The 24,063-nt window shown below is 40.0% G+C and overlaps 1 protein-coding gene across 1 annotated transcript in view; it reads right to left on the reverse strand.

The window, feature by feature from the left end:
- Nucleotides 1–22,478, reverse strand: part of syn2b (synapsin IIb) — a 119,946-nt gene extending 97,468 nt beyond the window's left edge. The window contains exon 1 of the mRNA XM_084736781.1: nt 21,510–22,478. Coding sequence (XP_084592907.1) covers nt 21,510–21,958 — 449 coding nt within the window. The 5' untranslated portion in view covers nt 21,959–22,478. The remainder of the gene's footprint in view (nt 1–21,509) is intronic.
- Nucleotides 22,479–24,063: the final 1,585 nt, after the last annotated feature.

Genomic DNA, 24,063 nt, shown 5'->3' on the forward strand with positions numbered 1-24,063 from the left:
CATGGGAAAAACCCTCGCCCAGTCAGCTTATTGCAGTGCACTACTGCTGAGCTGATCAAATTATGTGTACTTTCAGCACAATTACAGTATTACTTAATGGCATGAGCCAGCCACAAGGAGCACTGGCAAGAACCACTCGTCGAAATTTTCTCTTATGCACCTATTCACATGGACTAGGATTAACTTTAGACCTCTGGTTAATTGTAATACTTGCAGAGGTCGCCTGTGATCTTAATCTCGTGTATGAATGAAACTCACCAGTGGTTCAGCTGTAACTCTGCCATCTCTTGACACTCTCTTTTTCTACAATGGTATAATGACACCAAACTGGAGTGTCAGTGCCACCTACTGCTTATCTCAATGATCCAACTCCTAACATTCGTATAACTCATGGATGGAAACATGCATAAATTCATATTTTCTTTTGAAGATTTTCTGAAAATTCAGTTCAAATTTGCTCTTTTGGATGGAAACCTGAAAGAGCAGCTCTACTCTGATGCCATGCTGTTGACAGCGGTACTATTAACATGTTCTAATTGCTTTGGGTCCTCTAATATGGTTACAAACTCTGCTAATGATGTCAAATTCTTGGCAACATTTTTGTCAGTGAAACTTTCCCACACATGGAGCAGAAAAGGCAGCCTTCTATGGCAATTTTTCTCACTTCAGTGTTGTGCTACATCCTTGCTAATGTACAAACCTGTGCACCAAAATAAGATTGGTCCTCATTCACAGTGTGTCTCCTAGAAGTAAAATACAAAAAAAAAAAAAAAAGCATTTTACCCAAAATTAAATCAACAGGGTACTGATTTCACTTCTATTTTGTGCTACATTCATACAATAACACAGCATCATTTTTACAGTATGGATGTCTGAGTTGTTGCTGGAAAAGGTCAAGGATTCAGTGAAGAAGCGTTAGCACCGTCATTTTTCTTGGCCGCCATGCATTCATCTTACCACAATTCATGGTGTTTTTTTAGGTGGTTGAATAAGTTAGTTGTGTTGCTTTATGGCGCAGACACGAGTCTAATGCAGACTCGTAATAATAAGATTTGCTCTTGCTTAACATTACTTGCCACACATCCGAAATACTTCCAAACAACAGATGATGGTCAGAAACTGCACAGGTTGCCGCTGCAAGGTGGCTGGCTGTTAGTTTAGAAAGCACTTGATTTGATATGCAGCGTGTGAGTCAAGCATTCATTTTAAACATCAATATCACAGTCTATTATGCACATGTAATTGTAGGAAGCCAAAAAGATTAATATCCGATTAATTGTGCAGGCCTATGAATAGGTGTTGCTCATCGAGCTGAAATTGATTTCCATCAAGTTGGAGCTAAGGGAGTTTGTTGAATCTGACTTGGAACACGTATACAAGCAAACATCACAGAAAACAGTAAAATATATCTCATAATATCAATAAGAAAATGTTCTTGCACGAGGCCCACTGTGAGTACAAACTGCAAATCCATATTTAAGGGAAAATTCTCACTTTCTTACTACATTTACCATCAACGCTGACTGGACATCTGCAAAATGTGTAGTGGTACAGGTAATATTTAACCATGCCATTTGTTGAATGCAGTTATCCTCACACACACTGACCTCTGTGAGGCTCAGGGAAAGCATGTTCCACTCTGACCACTTTTAATTGGCTGCAACTGTACACTAATGATGTCAGTGATACGGCACATATTGTACGTCGGCCTCTTAAATGTAAAACAATCTAATTAGTGTGTTTCCATGGCAACTAGGACAGCAGAGACAGACCATATGTGCCTTTGTGCTGCTGTTAGATGTGAGATACACAGAATTAAAACAGCAGGAAGAAGTTATGAAAGCAGTGAAAAACAATTGTTGTCAAGTCACATTTTCTTTATTTTTGCATTTGTGTGTGTGAGGGGGGGAAACACCACTGAATAAATGATGCAGTCCCTCATGATCTGTGCTCAGTTTTGTCAAATTAATGCCAGATAATAAGCAGGTCAAATCATGTGGCCCCTCACTTGGACCACAGCTGTCCACATACCAAGGAATGGTTTACTTCTTGATATATAATATCAAGCCCTCTCTGTGATGCCAATGATGCCTCCTCTGCTGTAATTTTGCCTGAGTAATTAGACCAAAGTGCGATTAATCAGAGAATAAACCCCTGCCTGTAAACCTGGAGACAGTTTTACAGCGAATCATCCATCTTACAAATCCAATTAGGTAGAAATAAATAATTAAAACATGTCAATATTGAAACAGCATTTCATTGTAAATGGTGCGAGTGCTGATATTTATGCGACAGTGTTTGTGGTAGTTTTTGTCCGTCGGTCTGTGTGTGTCCAGACTGCTTATACAACCCTAATGTCAGTTAGATGATAAAACTAAAGTAAGACAATAATTCTAAGATTGTTTTTATTGTTATTATTTGTTGGAAATCTTATACATTTCCAGTTCAGTGGCTGTACATTTACCAAGAATAATAGAGTGAATTCTTTCAGTTCAGTGGTCCACCATTATTAAAATCTCAGCTGGATGTGATTTCTGGCTTCTTTTCTCAGCTGTAATTAAACTTAGGAATTTGTTAAATATTTGTTTGCATAATAACTCATTTTCCTCTGCTAGTGATATTATCACAGCAAGTGCCAAAACTTTATTTAAAAAGTACAAATAACAGAATTGCTTAAGCGAGATTTGAAGAACTTATCGATCTTTATAATTGCTCACTGCAGTTAGAATTCCACTTGGCTTTAATGCTATACAATACAGGCACAATAATCAGCCAGTCAATTTCTGTATTGAGGACCTGAGCAGCCTTTTTCCTTTTGTTAAAAAAAAAAAGTTAAATTTTCAGCAGTGGCAAGAAGAAAAACAGGATGTTAGCCTTTTCATATGCACAATGTTCTCAGCAACAATGGATGAAGAAAAGCTACTTGACAGCTAAAAACTCAACCTAACATCTCAATAATGTAGCCTGCTGAACTTGCAGCAGAGTTTAGTAGTTTGTGGACAAAACAATCATAACTCACTCATAACTCCTCTCACTTGCTTTTTCTAGGTCTGACACAAGCCACATTTCTACTAATAAGGGGAATATTTTGTGTCTTTATCCCAAAAGGGTAAATATTTTGAAAACCTTTTGAAAACCAAATGCCACTGCTTCAAAAATTCAAAGGGTAAATCATAATTAAACTCACAAGCTGCTGCGGCTGTTGCTCTTCTCTCTATTGACCTTATGAGGTCTGCTCATTTGTTTATTTTTTTTTTTTCTCTCTTAGCTTCTGGTTGTTATTACTGGTTATATAGTTGCAGTCAAAATTTGTTCACACAGCGTATCGTATGTTCTCAGAGTTGGGAACACATGTCCACATTTTACATCCACCACAGATATCAGATAAAAACTATCTTTGGTGCAAAGTCGTGTTTACACACAGTTGAACTAACTCACTGTGTGTTGCAGCAGTAACACAGTGTTCCTATTGCGAATATTTCCAAGAGCTCTGATGCTTCACTTATCACCACGATGATGCATCTTAATAGCATTTTGATTTGTGATGTCTGTACTATGTTATATATAGCCAATTATTAGAGTAGAATATAGTTCACTCCAAAATAAAAAATAAATACTTTTCCTCTGGCCTGTAGTGGTATTTATCCATCTAGATAATTTTTGGTGTGAGCTGCCATGTTTTAGAGCTATCAGCCTTTTCTGCATTCTCTCCAGTAGTGGGACTAAATGGCACAAGTCTGGTGGAAGTAAAAGCACAAAAATAAATAAATAAATAAATAAATAAATAAATAAAATTGAAACAATGACCTGGTTGCTGAAAATAATCCACAGACCTTGTTGTGAGCAGGTTCATGTAGGAACTACTTTCTTTCTGCAGTAGAATCTATTTGAATCAACGGGAACTACTTTCTTGTGACAGTTTGTGTTTTGATAAAGAAATATTGTATTAGCATGCACTTTGAACAGCCAACAAGCAACCTCTGTTATGATATCATAATGTAAACAACATAATAAAACACAAATAACAACACATTCTGATCAGTCACCATAATAACAACATGACCAGATGATCTCATGTGGGAGAAGTGATGTATTTACAATTTTCAATGTTTGTCAGACTGCTGTAGAATAAAGACTCAGGTTCTTCTAGTTCTGGCAGTCCTTCACGCTGTATGTTATATTTATGTATTAATAACACTTATGTGACAAGTAAACCTCTTGAATCTTCAGATACTGGCTGAAAATGTTGCCTTAAGGTGATCACAAGCAGCAGACGTCTACACGATGCAACCCGATCCCACTTCTCATATAGACAGGAAATTAAAAGACAAAATAACCGATGCTCCATTCATTCGACTCAAACTTGTTCTTCAGGACACATAATAACAAAGTCAGGATTCTGCATTTTGTGCTCATTGAACACAAGGGCTCTTCTTTGGTTGAACTAGTGACCTTCTGCTGATTCACCGCACGTCTTAATGGCATTAAAATGATTTACGGATGCAGGTATTTAAGACTTTTTAATTTCTATTTGAACTAATGGCTGAAATTGCACAGTACATGAGAGTGTTCTGATTGTACCTCCTATGCCTCAAAGCCCAGCGATGCTCCGTAATGAGCCACTATGCTTCAATAGAAGTGCTTGTCAGTGCTTCAGACACTAATATTGCATTATTAATTGAAATATTATATAAATCACAACATGTCCAAATGCCATAACAAAATTGCAGATGCTGGGATTTGTTGATGAAGGTAAAATGTGCGACAAAACAGCCTTATAATGCAGACACCACAACCTCCCCCACCTTTCAGATTTGGGGGAGCTGTGCCCAACTATTCCTGTAACTTTCCAAAACCGACAAACTGACATTCACACCCACTGGAGGTGAAAAAGTTGGCAGGGTTTGAACTCCCTTAAGCCCAGTTTCCTTTCTTTTCTCTTCCCAGGAGGCATGGCTGTCTGAGGATGTTCTCTGAGAGGGGGAGACGTGACATAATCAAGTTTAAAATGATTATCACATTGCTCACTTCTCTATGACGCCAGGCACCTTCGATTGTGGCCGTAGGGAAGAGCAACAGCACAAACACTTTTGCCTTCTGACGTGGCTGGACGAAACCTCGTGTGAACTACGTTTTTTTTTTAACCGTACCCGCCCTGAGCCATGAGGTCATTTTGGCACATGTCAAAATCCCCATGTGTCTACAGTCACATGGTGCCTACTGCCCCCCTAAAAAAAATCATTCCAAAAATAAAGAAGAGATAGAAAGTATTTCTGAGCCTCACAAATTAAACTAAATTACTCTTTGAATTATCACAAGTTGAGCCACTTCAGTGAAAGTTAAACGGTCTCAAACAACCATGTATTCGGACGCCATCTGTTGAACAACCCTCTAATTAGGGCTCCACGTTTAATTCAAATATTATCAAAATTGGAATGTGGCCATGTGCAACAGCTAAATCGTAGAAGATGTAATTTTTTGATAAAGTAAAAATGTGTGACACAACAGCATCATCATGAAGTACTGTAGTGCTGCAGACATGTCCTGATCTACAAATGAGATGCAAAATGTTGTTCCCACCAATCATTAATGATATCACAATTCCAGTATCTGTCAAAATAATCATAATATGATTTACTGTGTTGAGCCGCCCTTTCGACAGGGCTGTCTCAAATCGAGGACGACCTTTGTGCCCTCACCAGGAATGACCATCGTGCAAACTGAAGGCAGGAGGAGCATTACTGTCACCCGCAAAAACATCTGCTGGCTTGTTTATTAATTTGTATTCAATTTCACTTAATTTATTGTGGTACCAAATCGTTATAAACACAACCAAATAGATGTATTCGTGGCTTCAATCTGACAACAGTATAGTAGTACTCCCTGATAAAAATACAAGCATGACTTAAATCACTACAGCCACTGTAGACTTCTGTTTCCTCAGCTGCCTGGGCCGGTGTAAGTGCATCAGTACATGAATTGAGACACAACAATCGTTTTGGGTGTTAGTTTATGTGTTTCCTGTTTTATTTTGACATTCTTGTCTTTTCTCTTATTTCTGCTGGTTTACTTCCTGTCTTTTTCCATCCTTATCAATTACAGATTGTTTCCCTGCCCCTGATTATCTTCCTTCTCTATCTAATCTTGTGTCTTTCCCTCCTTAGCTGCCACTTTTTGTTAGTACTTTTTATATCAAGTGTCCTGGTGTTTCCTGTATGATGTATCGATTACTTATCTCATTAATCACTTGCATTTTGTCGTGGCTGGAGTTTGCTAATACGTGTACTTGTGGTACTTTGTATTTCATGTTCAGAACATGTCTACAAAAGCTGAAGTAAGATGTAGAAAGATAGCCAGAAAGAAAGGGTGAGATGTGAGATGAGGAAGCCTAAATTCTCTTGTGTGAATGTACGACCTTAATGTCAAGTTTGTTCAATTTATTTTGTGCAACTCGTGCGGAAAAAGTAACTGTAAACTGTAAACTGTTCCTTGTGGCCAAATCACATCAATGCCTCCATTCAACCATAAATTTTCAAGATTATCGAAGAGGATTACCTGTTGCCATAGCAACAGCGGGCTATTTCACCAGAGGTTGTGATGCTGATTGGTCTCGTTTATGGCCCTCCTAGGTGGTGTGCCTCATGCATAGTAACAGGTTTATCTCTGGAATCCTGCAGAGGACTCAGTGTCGTACCCAACACAAATACAGTGAGCAACACAAACAATACGATCAATACAATCTTTGCAGTCTTTGTGTTTTTGTACAAATTGCTTTTCCCAGTTGCCAGTTTCTTTGACTTTAGTTGCAAGTGGCAGATAGGAAAGGTCATTCTGTTAGTCAGTTAGTTCACTGCAGCGTACACAGCTATAGGAGGACACAATGAGCCATGACTGCCTCATCACATCTAGTTTACCTTGGTTGATAAAGCAGAAGGTTTCCTATGATAGAAGTACTTAGTTTTACTAAACTCTACTTCACTTGTGTCTCCTGAAATTGAACTGTAGATTTGTTGCAACTACACTATGACAGTCTTTTACTCTGTCGTAATATAGTTGTATCGTCCCAGCTTTTGTGTGGTAGCTCCAAAAGGTGCATCTATACAGAACTGTTCTGGTAATAAGCTACTCTTTAGTAGTGCCTCCTCATCATCCTACTGAAGAGGCCATTTAATAGAAGAGGATTGAAGAGGTCTGTTTGTACAGTATGCTCATGCTGTAATCAGACTAAAGGTCAAAATGTGAGATTGAATAAAAAAAAAAATAGCAATGGCTGGCATGTCTACTGGCCTGGGGCATTGCTCTTTAACCTGATGCCCTTACGATCAGAGATAAGTTGATTTTTACATCATTAACTGTCTCTAATGTGCTTAAAATGCACTTTGAAGTGCAGCAATTATATTTACCCTGCAATATATTCGATTTCCACCCCGTGAGGGTAGTACGATATCCTTGAGTAAAATATTTTCCCTGGCCACTGTCTTAAACAGATTACAGACACATTTTGGGTAATCAGTACTCGATACCTTTGAGGTATCGATTAAAAAAATCCAGTACAAGTCAGTATCGAAACTTCTCCAGTCCAGTGCTACCTGCATTCAATCCCTTTGGTACCCAGATCTAGATAAAATAACTATTTATATGGCAGCCAATCACTGCAAGCATTCCTCATTAAGAATAAGCTTCTAAAAAAGGTACTGAAAGGTATTAGTGCTGGTATAAGTACCAACATCTTATCAGACATCTGGTTCTTTCACATCAAGCAGACTTATCACTTAAGATTTGTAGTGATAATATGAAGATAAGTAGTGAGCTTGGAACATGAGAAGAACTGCAACAACAACTAATATGTTAGCAAAAATATCTAGCTAGTGGGCTGTCTTCATAGGCCTGTTCCTGCTAAACTGCTTGATGAATCCACCCCACAAAAGACAGATGTTTTTGTTTATTTTTTGGTATAATTTTATTAAATGGACACAAGTGCAATTTTCTTCATCGCCTAACACCTCGTCTCACCCTCCCCTTCCAAGCATGTAGGGAAACTACGGCTGTATCTACAGCAAGTGTTTGTTTTGTTCACTCAGGGTTCCTGTAATGTGGCAGTGCAACATGGCAGACTAACAAAAACACAACAATTCTTATTTTCAAGTGATGATACACTAATGAAAACATATGTAAGAATATTATATTCCATTTCTGCCATATTCTGCCAATAAATTCCTGTAAATCTTACACACTGGATCTTTAAAAGGATGTCAAAATTAGCTCCTTTGTTCCTTGTTGTGACAAGAGATCACCTTAGATTGGTTTTGACACCAATCACTTAACCATTCATTCAGACTACTCTGCTGCCTGTGGCTTCTTGGATAGATTAACTTTTTGGAATAAAGCCCCTCAAGCTGTTTGGCTCTGTTAGCTTAACAGCCTGTTGAGGAGTAAATTTATGTAGAAAGTACAGGCAGTAAGTACTGTGCTTATCTAATTGTCTTTACAAAATGTCTGCCTCAGTTTAGAGCATAGGAAAAAAAAGCAAAGTCATGAAAAAGTTCAGGGAAACAGCCGACGTGTTTACCAATACACAGGGGATATTTTCCTTACTGTCGCATTCAAATTAGCTAAAAGGCTAACTGCTTCTCTTGACATATAACAGGTAATCTTTATCACAGGCCTCGGGGATAAAAGCTCTCCTTAATGCTGGTTATTACTCAGTCTGTATTGACACAGTCAGTGCCACAAATCTGCATTCACTAATAGTCTGGTCCCCTGGGAGCAAACACAAAGCTTCTGTTTACTTCGGTATTCCTCACAGAGACAGTATGGAATATTAAGCATATTAGAAAATGCTAATCACCAAAGCTGCACAACAAAACCAGCGATAATTCTGCCATCCAGTGAAATATGACTATATGAGTGTTCAAGGACTGCCAAGAAAACAACATATAAATTATTTAATAGAAAGATTAATCACATACATTAGACTTTTTTAAAGGCTTTGTCACCAGCTCTTGATCCATGATGCCAATAATTACGTTTAAAAATGACCACCTATGAGCTGTTTTTGTCTGTACACAGACAAGCCATATAATCACAAGTTTAAACAAACAAATCATCCAAACTAAGCAATAACACAGATCATTTTTCATTGCAGAACAGCTTATATGAGGGTTTTCTGCTCTGACCCAACTATCAACAGGAATACACCTTTTATCAGTGCCTTTAAAAATATCTGTATATGTTAAAAAAAATATTCTTATGACTGCTTTCTGAGAGTTCAGGTGTGGTGATACAAAAACTAATTGGTTAAGGTTAGGAAAAGTTCCTGTTTTGTTAACTAATGTGGTAAAGGTTAACTTCACCTCTGGTCAGAACTGTTTAAGAGACTTAGAGAAAGAATACAGCCCTTGTTGAAAAGAAGTATTGACTCTTTTTATAAATTCTTAAATGAACACAACACTTTTTTGCAGGTTTTGTAGTTGTAATAACAACATCATGCTACATAACTCACACAGCCACTGTCAGTCCTTGTCTGGTAAAAGTAAACAGTCAAGGTGAACCCCAAAACTGGTTTAAACGCTTCTAAACCAGTGTTGGGGAGTAATTCACAGTTAAACTACAAAATAAATTACTTGTAATCCTTTACAGTCACTGAGGAAGAAATATGTTAAGTTAAATAAGTTAAATTTCTCATCCAATATCCAATAATATCCAATAAAAATATCAATATGCAATATAATTTTCAATAACACAGGGAAAAATTGACTCAACATTGTGGACATTAAATTTTAGATTTTCATGCATTTCATTATTGATGCTTAAAAAGCAGGTTTACATTGCCTGGTTTAAAGTTATATTTTTAGGAATTTATTTCCCAGTTCAAAACATTTTTTAGAAAAGTAGTCAAATGTAACAAGTTACATTACTTTGATTATTTAAAATAGTTACATTACTTATTGCATTTTTAGCAGGGTAAGTAGCAATCTGTAACTGTATATTTCAAAAGTAACTTTCTCAACACTGCTTCAATACAATAAAAACGTTTTAAAATCGTAGAACTCGTAGAACTATCATGTCCTATTTTGGAAGTTACAAGGTCACACATTTTACCTTGGGCTTGCCTCTGTATAACGGCTCTCAGGCTGAAAATACCACTGGTCTACTCCGACAACAGCTGAGAGGTACAAGACATCAGGAAGTCGAAATCGAGAGGACCTCGTAAAGTCAACATGACACCGCCGTCGGCTGTAATAAGGTCAGTTCTCAGCCAGAGTGCGTGGAAATGTGACCTGCAGCTGAGAACCACCCGTAATCACCGCCATGAAGTGAAACATCCAGGAGAAATCACACAGCACTGTCGACAATGATGTGACCTGTTTGTTGATTATAGCGTACGTTCTGTATGTTGCATGTGAAAAGGTGTGTTTCGAGTGGAAAGAAAACATTTTTTACAAAATAACCTTTAACAACGAACAGCTTTATTCCCAAACCGCAGTTGTATAGTAGACTCGGTCAGCAGGAGCGAGGAACAGTGCTGTATATCACAGAAAAATGATTAATTATTTCATACTGTGTATAATTAGAGGACAGAAAATAGAACCAGAGAGTGCAGGTGCTTGTAAATGTGTGTGTGTGTGTGTGTGTGTGTGTGTGTGTGTGTGTGTGTGTGTGTGTGTGTGTGTGTGTGTGTGTGCGTGTGTGTGTGATGTTGATGGAGATAGGCAAGGCTCCACCTCCCCACCTGCTCTCACTGTGTACTCCTGTCTCCACTGGCTGGGAGATTTTTTTCCTTTTTTTTTTAAATGCATGCATGACTAGAAGCACACAGACATACACAGACTTAACATTCCTGTTTACATTCAATTCAGGTCAGTGTCATCATATCAGACATGTGTTAATAAATTCAGCATGAAACCAAATAATCCCACTAGAAATATGGTGCATTTTGTTCTCCTTTTACCTCGACTAAAGAGGTTATGTTTTTGTTTTGGTTTGTTTGTTGCTTTGTTTGTCTGTCTGTCAGCAGGATTACAGAAAAACTACTGACCAGATCTTCATTAAACTTGATGAAAGGGTGTCGCACGGGTCAAGAAAAACAAGATTACATTTTGGAGTAGATCCAAATCACGGTATGGATACATAAATTGTTTTTCTTTTTTGTTAGCATTGTGAGATAGGTCAATAGAAAGAACTGTGTCTATGGCAAAATCAACTGAATTTGCAACACGTTCTCATCCCAATTTGTCATCTACCAACGCTGCTTTGTAACTGCCCCTCTGGGTTTAATTAATGCACAAGGTACCTTTAAGTGGGTGTCTGAGACGCTGCCAGAAAGCCTTTTTATCACACGATTAACATGATTAAACAGTCGAAGTGTGGGCAGGTTTAGGCACCAAAACTACTTGGTTTAAGAAAAAATCATGTTTTGAGAAAAAGTTAGTATGTTAGGTTTAGGTATTAGGTATCAAGAATGATTCAAAATTCACTAGTGTTAGTGCTGACTACTAAATTTCTGGTATTGTTTCATCCCTGAACATCAGCGAAGCAAGTTACAAGACCAAAGTACACAACTTCTTTGGGGCGTCTTCCAGATGTGGACTTTCTCATTTTTGATACTACGTCAAAAACGCAGTGTGTCTCACGCAACTGCAGATGGGTTTACTTTGAAGTCACCTGAAAGCCCTAATAAAGAGTACCTTGTGTGTTTGATGAGTCACCAAGAGGCATGACAAACACAGGTATTTGACAACCTAAGAATGAGAACGGGCTGGAATTTATCACAAATGTGTTTACCTGTTGCCACCTCAAATATCACTGTAGAAACAAATGAAGCAGGTATGTAAAAGATAAGCAATGGATTCTTACAATACATTGACAATCATACATTCTAACTTTGTTGTTGATAAAACATCCATGCAGACCGTCTTCATTTGAACCAGTTTTGCTTTGTCTTACAATATGTTGCAGGATCCTTATCTATATATCCAGACATATCTGTTGATTGTGCTTGCAGATTTGCATATTATAGCAGACTGGATGATTGGCCTTGGTGGAGGATTTGTTTTGTTTTGTTTTTAGTTTTTATGCTTTCCAGTCAGTTTGTTTAAAAAAGGACTGAATTTTGCATGTGCTGATGCAATAGGGATTACTAATTAAAATAATGTTTATGCCCTACCACTTCTCTAAAGCAGATTCAAATGTTGGTTCTTGTTGGCTCATCAGTATGCTTTTAAACGCCAACCAGTTAAAGCTGCAGTTTAAAGTTCAGACTTTAACTGCAGGGCAACTGGGTGACATTCCCATCAGCCCCTGCTGGTTGGAGAACTGTGCATCAACCTGCAGTCAAACCCTCCACCATGACTCATATTGAGAAGTCATCGGTCCAAAATAATCTCCTCTGATGGGTATTTATGCAAAAGAGGTGGTAAATACGCTCAGTGGCACTCAGGCAGAAACGGCTGAGCACATCTTCAATAGATAAATAGAGAAGATAAAGAAAGAGAAGAACAGAAAGAGGGAGCGGGAGAGATGGAGACAGATACAGAGAGCAAAGGAAAGAGAGCAGATGTGGCCTTTGGGCTGAAACTGCTGAATCACCACGTCTCTTCTCATTACTTCATCACATCATGAACCCGGAGCACTTTCTCTGGAGCCACACACAGAGAAAGCGTCACGATAAAAGGCAGCGCGGGGCAGCAAAGACGAGAGAGGCGAAGGAAAACACGCAGACAGAGGGGGTGACAAACAGGAAGGAGAAAGCGATAACGGGAGATTCCCAGATCCTCTCCCTCCATCATCCTCGACCCTCCCCTCTGTGCCGACATCACCTTGAAAGGCCCTGGAGGACGGACGCTGTCTCTTCCCTCACCCACCTCGATGGGCTCGGGTCTGTTACATAAGGCCCACATCAAACACACACTCACATTCTGAACTGCCCGCAAAAAACATTCACTCTTTCATCTCGCAGCTTTATTGCTGGACTCCCATTGTGGTCTCGTTTTGTGGCACAGTCAGAGAAACCATCATAGCAACCCAGTCAATATCCGAGAGCTCAGAGAGAGTCACGATACCTGTGGTTGCTTATGCAACTGCCAGCTATTTTTTAGGGGATGCCAGCATTATTTAGAGTATTGTCATGTTTGTAACTGCAGGTCTAGTTTCCATTAATCAGCAAAGCATTCCTAATGCACATTTAATGCTAATTTTGTCTGTTTAAGTTGCAAAATTTAGGAAAGGAGGGTTAAATTAGGGAATAGAAGAAGTTTAATTTGGGGATAAGTAGAACGAGATGATAGAGCAAGCCTCATTACTTCTGATCACCATCCTCTCTAAATATATCAATGAATATTTATTAGGGTATTTCGTTTAGTGTGGCTGACAGGTGGAATCGACCAGTACTAATTGCCCATCCTTTTTAACCTCTCACTCAATCTGTTCATCAAACTTTGCTTGTAATTCATCAGTGTACGTGTAAAGCAGCACTGTTTGCATTAGATTCTTACATCACAAGTAGTGTGGTAGAGTGGAAGAGCTGCAAAGATTAGTCGATTAATCGATCAAAAGAAAATAACTGCCCACTATTTTGATAACTGATTCACTGTTTAAGTCATTTTTTAAGCAAAAATGTCAAACATTTGCTGGTTCCAGCTTGTTAAAAGTAAGGATTTGGTGACTGTCTTTCTCATATATGATAGTAAATGAAGAGTGTTTGGATTTTCAACCGTTGGCTGGAAAAAAATAAGAAATTTGAAGACTGAAGAACTTTTTTTTTTTCACTTTATAGACCTAATTATTAATAGATTCATCATGAAAATATCAGCAGCTTAATCTGTAATGAAAATAATCACATGTGCAGCCCTACTCAGTGGTAGTACAGTAAACTGGGATTGTTTGGACTGATCTGATCCAATATCAGTATTGGTATTGGCTATCGATACTAACATAATTCACTCATTGGATATTAGACTAACATCACCAATCCACGCACCAATCCGTATTCCATAATAAGTTATGAATTATAAATATCTAATAATTAAATTTTAAGCCCATAGCCAAAATGTTGTAGCACAAATCAATTAAACTACGTATCAAACAGTTACTAATCAAACAGTTCTACAAAGATGTCCAGTAGTCCAGAAGTCTTTGAGTTAGATGTACAGGTGGATCTTAAGCTCTGTTGTAACAGAACATGAGACATTATGCAGCTGAGTTAGCGGTAACAGTTGCTAACTCATTATGTCCTTAGTTTGGACATATGTTGGCCTTGAAACAGAAAAGCGAGACAGCGATTTGTAGTGTGTAAAAAGCCAATATCCCAGTATTGGTATTGTCAGATCTCCAAATTCAAGTATCATAATCAGATTGGAACTGAAAAAAGTGGATCAGTGCATCTCTATATAAACTTGTCATGTACTGCTTCCCAGAGCAATTTATTAAAGTGGTTTATTAAAATAAGCTTATACATCATGAGAGGCTGTGAGTTAGTATTAGGGTTAAACCATGTTAGGACGTTATAGTAATTTGCCCCACAGTTTTGGAATAAACTTCCCATTGAGGTCATTCAAGGAGATTGAATGGAGACTGGATAAAAGTTTCTGCTAAATGAAAGTAACGTGATGTAAAACAGAGGTTATAACTGCTGCCTCCAACTGGTAGCATCTTAAATGTCAGGAATCAAATATGCACCTATTTTTGCCATTGAGCTTTGTCATCTAATTCAAAATGAAATGAAGGATTAAAGTTTTATGAGGAGGAGTCATCTGAAGTCTGGCTTCAGGCTGAAGCCATCCATCAAAAACCTGAAAAACCTATTTCTCTTTGTGTAGGCAGATAACATCGGTGTCAAATAGTCAAGCATGTCCTCTCATTTCTGATTATTCAGAATTCAGCCTTGATGTGAACCACATACAGAAACACTACAGAAGGGAACAAGTTTTCCACGTTAGTATTACCGAGAGCCTCATCTGGCTCTTTGCTGAGTGGAAAATCAATAACATTTAGCAGAATGCCTCTCTGGCACAGATGCTTTAAGGGAAGCTCTGTCTGCTCCGTCCCAAAGAATTAACATTAATATTTATGTTGAGCTCTCTGGATGAAATATTGTTTACAAACATAATAGAAAACTTCTGGAAAAAGAGCCAGTGAAGTTGCAAATTCATTTCTTAATTGTTAAATGACATTACTTACTTGGCATCATGGAAGTTCCCCTTGTCCTGCAACAAACTTTGTACGTGGCAGACATTTTGCACAAACCTAAATCTTTGCTTCTACATTGGCTACATCTACACTGCATTGGTGGAATATAACTAAGTGCATACTTTAGTACTGCAGTAATTTGAGGTACTTGTACTGAACTTGGGTCTTTTCTTTTCATGACACTTTTATTTCTACTCTAGTACAACTAAGAGGGAATATTATATTTTTTACTCACATTACATGTATGTGACAGCTTTAGTTATTATTTACTTTACAAGTTAACACTTTTGCATATAAAACATATTAAGAGTTTTATAAGATAAGATGCTTTGTTACACTTCAAACTGCATGTATATACACTGATCAGGCATAACATTATGACCACTGACAGGTGAAGTGAATAACACTGATTATCTATGATAGTGGGTGGGATATATTAGGCAGCAATTAAGCATTTTGTCCTCAAAGTTGATGTGTTAGGAGCAGGAAAAATGGGCAAGTGTAAGGATTTGAGTGAGTTTGACAAACTGTGATGGCTAGATGAATGGGTCAGAGCATCTCCAAAACTGCAGCTCTTGTGGGGTGTTCTTGGTCTGCAGTGGTCAGTATCTATCAAAAGGGTCCAAGGAAGGAACAGTGGTGAACTGGCGACAGGGTCATGGGCAGCCAAGGCTCATTGATGCACATGTGGAGTGAAGGCTGGCCCGTGTGGTCCGAACCAACAGACGAGCTACTGTTGCTCAAGTTGCTGAAGGAATTAATACTGGTTCTGATAGAAAGGTGTCGGAATGCACAGTGCATCGCAGTTTGTTGCGTATGGGGCTGCAGAGCTGCAGACCAGTCAGGGTGTCCATGCTGACCCCTGTGCACCACCGAAAGCACCAACAATGGGCACGTGAGCATCAGAACTGGACCATGGAGCAATGGAAGAAAGTGGCCTGGTCTGATGAATCACATTTTCTTGTACATCATGAAGATGGCAGGGTGTGTGTGCGTCACTTACCTGGGAAACACATGGCACCAGGATGCAATATGGGAAGAGGGCAAGTCGGCAGAGGCAGTTTGATGCTTTGGACAATGTTCTGCTGGGAAACCTTAGGTCCTGCCATTCATGTGGATGTTACTTTGACACGTACCACTGACCTAAGCATTGTTGCAGACCATGTACACCCTTTCATGGAAACAGTATTCCCTGATGGCTGTGGCCTCTTTCAGCAGGATAATGCACCGTGCCACAAAGCAAAAATGGTTCAGGAATGGTTTGAGGAGCACAAAAGTGAGTTTGAGGTATTGCCTTGGCCTCCAAATTCCCCAATCAAGCATCTGTGGGATGTGCTGGACAAACAAGTCCGATCCATGGAGGCCCCACCTCGCAACTTACAGGACTTAAAGGATCTGCTGCTAACATCTTTGTGCCAAATACCACAGCACACCTTCAGGGGTCTAGTGGAGTCCATGCCTCGACAGGTCGGGGCTGTTTTGGCAGCAAACAGGGGACCAAAACAATAGTAAGCAGGTGGTCATAATATTATGCCTGATCGGTGTACATGCACAAGTGCATCTGTAACTAAAACAAATGTTGTTGCATTTGTTAAAGAAAAATGCTTTTAATTTTAATTATTTTGAATAAGTCTGAAGTTTAGATTCTTAGTTGGACAAGCATTTTGATTCTGTCACTTTGGGCTCTGGGTAATTTTGATAGCATTTATCACATTTCATAATTTTTACAAACTAAACAATCAATTGATTAAATGAGAAAATATTCAGCAATTTAATCCATAACAGATATAATCACCAAGACAAACATGCTTCACCTGAACCAATGACTACAGTAAAATCCTGTCTTTATATTAATGCATGAGTAATAATCTAATGATATTATATTATAACAGTGACAGGGTCAATTTTCTGCACTGAGTACTTTTAATGCCTTAAGTACATCTTCCTGACATACTTTCACTTAACCAGACCTAACATTTCCATTACAGGACTTTACTTCTAACAGATTTTTTTTTACAGTGTGGTGTTAGTATTAGGGAGAGACTTGTCACAGACATTGATTGGTGTTTACAGAAGCTAATAGAGCTGTGTGTTACGCCCACCCACCATGCAGTTAAAGCAGGCCTCAGATCTAACACTAGGAAGGTGAGCGGTCCTGTTAGCTGACTCCTCTGGACTCAGCGCTTCCAGTGAACATGGTCGGATCAGGACCAAAACAGTCTCAGAGAGTGAGAGGGTGGAGTCATAGCTAACTGAGTTCATGGTAGTTAGCGGTTGGTTAAGTTACTTGAGCAACAAGTAAAGCCATCTTTTCATCAGGAAATTCTGTAAACAACATTGATACTGTATTTCCTGTTGTTCTCCTTCTTTGCTCCGATATGTCATAATCGAGACAGTGTTTCACTGGACACAAATCAAGTAATGCCCTCAAGTGAAAGGATGAGTCATCAACTGTTTTTAATTGTTTTATAGAAAATACTAACTCTGAAATACCATTAAAATGCCCAAGAATACCTACAAAACATTTTTTTGTCATTTTTGGAGCAGAAACTGAGGTATAATACACATGTAACACAATACATATAAAAACACTAACACATCGATTTTGAATTCATGGTAACTTTAAGCAAAGGATCTGAATACCTCTTCCACCACTGTACATGCATTATATTTTAGAGCATTCACTAAGCACACATTTGTATTGTTGCATGAATTAGCGACCACTGCAAACTCACTTAATATCCATCTCTATACATGCTGTTACATGACTCACGAATGTGGAGTACTCATAACCCCTCTTTGTAAAAACCACAGTGCATCATGTACGTCAAACCACATTAGTAGTGGTGGTTACAAATCACTTAAAATGATTGTTGTAGGGCCAGGAGAGGTTTCAGTAACAACAGGCTACAGTGATTTTAAAAGGCAACAATATGGCTGTAAAAGGCAGCTATGTGGCAGCGATGTAGGATTTAACTGGCGCTTGCTCATGTATTCGGCAGGTGCAGAGGCAGAAAATCCCAATCTCTCTTGACCTATTTCCATTCCGATTTGACAGTTTACAATTCAAATGATCAGAGTCTGAAAAATAATTAGATATTGATGTAATTCTGGCACGTGGTCATTGCATTTTCTGTAAAAGCAGGAATTTACTAAGTAAAGACATGCATTCAAACACCTCTTTTCTTAATGTAGGCTGCAGTGTCTCACAGTCAGACATCGACACATCACGATGGTGGCAGCCGTCCAATCACAAGCCACCAAAAACACTCCCAGAGACATAGGATTACCCTAATGTAAAGCTGCCATTCACATTCAGTCAGTATGGTGTAGTGGAACCTCAGCACTCATGCATGTATCCACACATGAATAACACACGCGTTCAGAGATAATCCTGTGCTGATTATGTTGGAAATTATATTCACTGCATTGAACACTGAAAACAATTCACTCCATTTGATGCACCGGTGTCTGGAACTCAGGCATACTTAATCAATGGTACAGGCACCAGTTTATTTCAAAACAGATGTCAATAATACGCACAGCGTTGTGGATAGACAGTATTGTGGTACTGGAATCCTGAACAATACCTATTTAGGCAGAATGGAATTTGTGCCAAAATGGGGAGCAGTGACAATTCATTTGGTTGCATTTTCATTTTGAATGTGCAGACACTTAGATTTCAGGATCAGACATCTACAATGGCAAGATCTCAAACAGGGATGTATTCATGTACTTTCTGGGCACTAGAGCATGTTTAGATATATTAAAATGTCAAAGATTTACTGAACTAGCTTTGGAAATTAAACAGCATTATTGTACAGGTGTGCCAGGGACTGGTCACAATAAAAGGGAACTCTAAAATGTGCAGTTTGTCTCAAAAAATACATTTATTTGGTAGTGAACTATGGCTATTTCACGTAGGGCTAAAGATCATAGATGTATTAAGGATAATTAAATACAATGTTGGAAACGGGCCTACTTCCACTCATATGAGAGCTGCTCAGTGGCGCATGAAGCCAACTTTCACATAAGCTTCCTTGTTGTGCAGCCCACAGAGCAAGCGCTGAGACTTCCTTAAGCCAAGCAGCTAACTTCCAGTTTAGCCCTCCTCTAACTTGAATGAGGATAAAAAGATTTTATCATGCGAATCTTCTAGGCAGTCAAAACACTGGACTGAATGTATCAAATCCTGGTATTGAAATGAAACCATTTCACGGGGGCTGTGACAGCAAAAAAAAATTATCCTCCGTTCACAGCCAGTTCTTTCCCGGTCTAAGTCTATGGGCTGCAGTGCATCATGTGATATTGTCATTACACGACGTGGCCACTATGCCACATTGCCTTCAAAGCCTGGGGCTTGTACCGAATACCTTTTTTCCCATGCAGGGCAAAGTCATGACCCACCTTACTCTGCCACTGATTGGCTAGTACTTGTTGCCTTTGTTGGTTGGGTTGGTTAGCTTAAGGCATGAGGGGTGATTGATTAGGTTTAGGGTAAGGATACCAGTGTAAGCCTATCAGAGGCATAGTAAGGCAGAGTAAGGGTCATGACTTTGCCCTCAGCAAATATACTACAAAGTCTGTATGTATGTGATATGATTGTTGTTGTTGTAAAGCCTGCCTCAGGATAAAGAAAGAATGATCCTACTACTTCCCAGGGTCCGTTTTCAAGGCTAATAAATTACATGATATCTGATCAGTGCATATATTTGCATACTTGCAGATACCTGATCCAGCATATTAGGCCATAATACATTTTCAATTCACCTGTCAGTATTGGAACAACCCTACACAAAATCCACGCAAACATGCCAAACCAATCTTAACTCAAAGCCCACTTACTCACTTGTCCTGTAGCTTTTGACCATATCACACAGTCTTCAGCAGCCACTTCCGGACTTCTTGTCCTTGTTGGCATAAAAGCCTGTGACTTCATTCTTGACCTTGGAAGCGGCTACAAAACGGCCAATTCAAGGTCCACCCACTCACTTGATCTGATATGCTTTTGACCACAGCATACAGTTTTGGTCTGTAACAGTCAACACACTCAGCTTTATGAGCGATACTGAACAATAATTGCCATCTGACGACACTTCAGAACATCCAATAAATTGAAAAGGTCAAAAGTGTCTCATGCAGCCGCCACTTTATCACAAAGCCATCCAATACAAGGCTGACATGATAAACTACGGCAAGATAATGACAGCAATGAATGGCTGTAAAATCCATCATCAGCATCCACACAGAAAACCTTTACAGGCTGAAAATGTGATTTGCAGCAACAGAAAGCGATGAGTGGGATGGCAACGTTATTACAGAGCCGAGGGCTTAAATTTCACTTGTAGAAGGTGATGTTTTATTCAGTGCTACATGCTCTTGTATGACAGTTTATAATGTACGAGATGATAGCGTGAGGATCCTGTAAGCCAACTTGTGCTGTCAAGGGATGGAACCACTTACTCAAAGCTCTCTCTAACACACATTAGTAAAAACGTGCATGCACAAATGGCGTCATAAGAGCCCAGATAAACTCACAAAAACAGAGGCAGGTGACAGTGCTGGGTGGTGGGATGTGTGAAAACCAAACCCCAGAGAAAAGCTGGCCTGTCTGCTTAGATTAATAGAGCTGTTTCTATTTTGGGAGCAGCGTGAGTGAGAGGGGAGATAACAGTTTAATACAAAGACTTAGAACACAAACAAAAAACATACAAGAAGACATATGGGTGTAAATTTGGCTGCAACTAATGATCATTTGCTTTGTTGATTAATCTGTTGATTATCTTCTTGATTTACTGATTAGTTGTTTGGTCTATAAAATGTTAGAAAATGGTGAAAGGTGTCAGCCAGTCTTTCCAGAAAAAAGATTTGGTCAAGATGAGGTCTTCAAATATCTTGTTTTCTCCACAACTGGCTGACAACTGTCAGAGAGGACTAAAAAAAATCACATTTAAGATGTTGATCAGAGAATTTTGACTTTTTTTTCTAACACATTTATCGATACTCAAAATAGCTGGCAGTTGCACAAAGCACACTAATCTATTATTGGTTTCAGTTCTAGATGTAAGAATTCATTTCACAATTAATGCGAGATTGAAATCAATTACACATGTCAATCAGCTTTAGGCCAGTGCACCCACTCAGTAAATCATGTTCCTTCTGGCTGACTATAAACCAAACATTTTTACACCAAATCTGTAGAGCCTCCCAAAAACTTGCACACAGCGTGCCAGTTAACACAACCACCGACTACATCAACTTCCCACCAGTCAATTGGACGTAACTCAACCACTCATTATACTCACTTGCTTTTGAACACTTACCATTCATGCTGGGGCTCGTCGATGATCAACAGGATCTTGAACTTCTTGGAGAGGGAGGGTGAGGGAGCTGACTGCTCCACGAACCCGGCGGCGGATGCGGCCGTCTGTTTGACCACGTTGGTGATGGAGCTGAAGGAGCTGAAGAAGCCAGAGGAGCCACCGGAGGAGGGGGAGGAGGACTGGGCCTGTTGGGGCTGTTGAGCCAGCTGGTTCGGACGCCGCTCCTGAGATGCGGGGGAGCTGGCTGGTGCCTGGGACGGCGCTGGAGCTTTGGTCGGGGACTGGGCAGGGGCAGGCGCCGTGGCGGGGGTTGTGCCCTGCTGGGAAGGGGAGGAGGCGGTGGGGGGAACGGGAGCAGGTGGGTCAGGCCTCTGGAGGTCTGTCATGTAGCCGTTGGGCAGGTTGGACATGAAGCTGCTGTCCGAGAGACGGCGTCGGAGGAAGTTCATGATTGCAGTCGAAAGGTCACTCTCTCAGTCGATTGGTTGGTTGCTCTCTGAGTGTGCTTCTTGATTTGTTGGCTGTGGATGGAGTGAAAGCAGAGATGGGCACAGAGAGATCAGAGGTTAGACGAATGAAAGCAAGCAGATCAGTCCAAATGATCAAGGGAGTGCGTGATGGAGAGCCGCTCTGGAGGAACAGATAACAGTAAGGAGGGAGAGGATGGATGAAGCGATGGATACAGCTCTGGTCCAGTCTTCAAGAGACAGCTCTCCAAAGCGCAGCTAAGCCAGCAAAACAGCACGCGCGTGTGTGTGTGTGGTGGTCCTCCTCCTGAGCCTCACGCCTCCTCACAAATGCGTGTGTGTGACGTGTGAGAGTGTGTGTCTGTGTGAGAGAGAGAGGTGTGGTGCGGTGTCGCCCCCTTTGGTGAGGTGCTGGTGCTCTCCCCCCTCTGCTCTGCCGTCCTGCCTCCTGAGCTGCTGCGAGCTGAATGTGCTCAAGAGATGCTGCTGCTCTCTCCGCTTATCTCACCCTTTCACTCGCTCACGCTCCCCCTGCCCTTTTCCTCTCACTCGCTCGCTCGGCACGCTGCATCCCCCTCCCCTACCCTACCCTTCCCCCTCACCTCCTCCTCTCTCCTGTCATCATCCTCCTACATCACAGGCTACGTGAGTGTGTCGTGCTGCAGCCTTGTAGCGCTGCGTGCCGTGTGCAACCACTGGAAGGGGATTCCTGCAAGCGTGCATAAGGTGGAGTTCACAGATGGAAACACCATCCATCCTGCTCTGCAAGCCCCACCTCCTTTCCCTGCCATCCATCCATCCATTCATCCATCTTTTCTACCCTCCTTCTCAGACGTCTTTTCCCTCCACTGCGGGCTCGTGTCGTGACAGGGCTGATACATTTTCTCGTGGATTCATTCTTGTTGAACTGAAAAAATAACCCCCATTCTGAGAATGTGCTCATGCCGATATATTGCCATGAAAAGCATGGGAGGGCAGGGCTGATTTATAATCTAAGCCACAACGGCGAAGAAGCCCAGGTAGAGGTCAGAGGAACAGAAATTCATTACTCTCTCATGATGTCTATCGACTGATTCCCTCCACTGGAATGTGTTGCTCCTCCAGTAATGTGTCCTGCAGTATTAGAAAGCAGCACATGGAGGTAATGGTGGTGCTGACCAAAATCATATTGCGATCAGTATGATTTTAGATGCATTTTTCATCATCCTTTGAGCTCTGTAATAGGATTTGTGACAGGATTTGTAACAAAGGGCATTGTAGCATCAGCATGTAAAGTACAACATGTCCTAAAACCTAAACGGCAAATCACCGGCTAATTACCAGTGAGTCCCAAAACAACATATATGACCACTGGAGAGTACCTGCAACAGGTGTACAAGTACGTTAAATAAGTCACCTGGTAAGGCAAGTGATGTTAAACACGTGGTTCGTGTTGTGTAACAGCAGCGGTTTGGTTTGGTTTAGACACCAATACTACTTGATTAGGTTGGGGAAAAGATCTTGATTTGGGTTAAAATAAGTAAATTAAAGTGACATGACAGAAGTCTTGTAAGTTATGAAACCTAAATAACCTACAATTTTAAATAATGCTGACTTTCAGTTTTACACGAGACACAACCCTGACCTCTTGGCTGAATGTACTGTTTGACCCATCCATCTGCCCCAACCTTCCTCCTTACACTGAAGCTCTCGCTCTCTATAAGTCTCCAGTTATAATTACTGCGGCCACTAGAGGTCACCACCTAACAGTAAATGTAAATATGGCTTGTAATAAGATTCTAGTACAGACTAGGGTTTAATACCAGTCAATGAGGAATGCCCTTCCAAAAAATGTCTCATTTCGTGGTAATTATAATAACGTGAAATGGGAGGAAATGTTTCTAAAAAATGTAAAATATACGGGTACGTATATATGTATGTATGTGTACGTTATGTGTGTACACCAGTGAAAACCAGTATACACCAGTGAAACAGTTGTGTGTGTACAAGGGAGGAGAACAGCAAGCACTTAAAATAAATGATTAACAAGCACAAAGCACCACAATTACAAACACCTCAGATCACTGATGCAGTTAGTATGGGAATAT

This window comes from Lutjanus erythropterus, chromosome 2, assembly GCF_056507025.1.
Source record: "Lutjanus erythropterus isolate fLutEry1 chromosome 2, fLutEry1.hap2, whole genome shotgun sequence".
In the NCBI taxonomy this organism is placed as follows: domain Eukaryota; kingdom Metazoa; phylum Chordata; class Actinopteri; order Lutjaniformes; family Lutjanidae; genus Lutjanus; species Lutjanus erythropterus.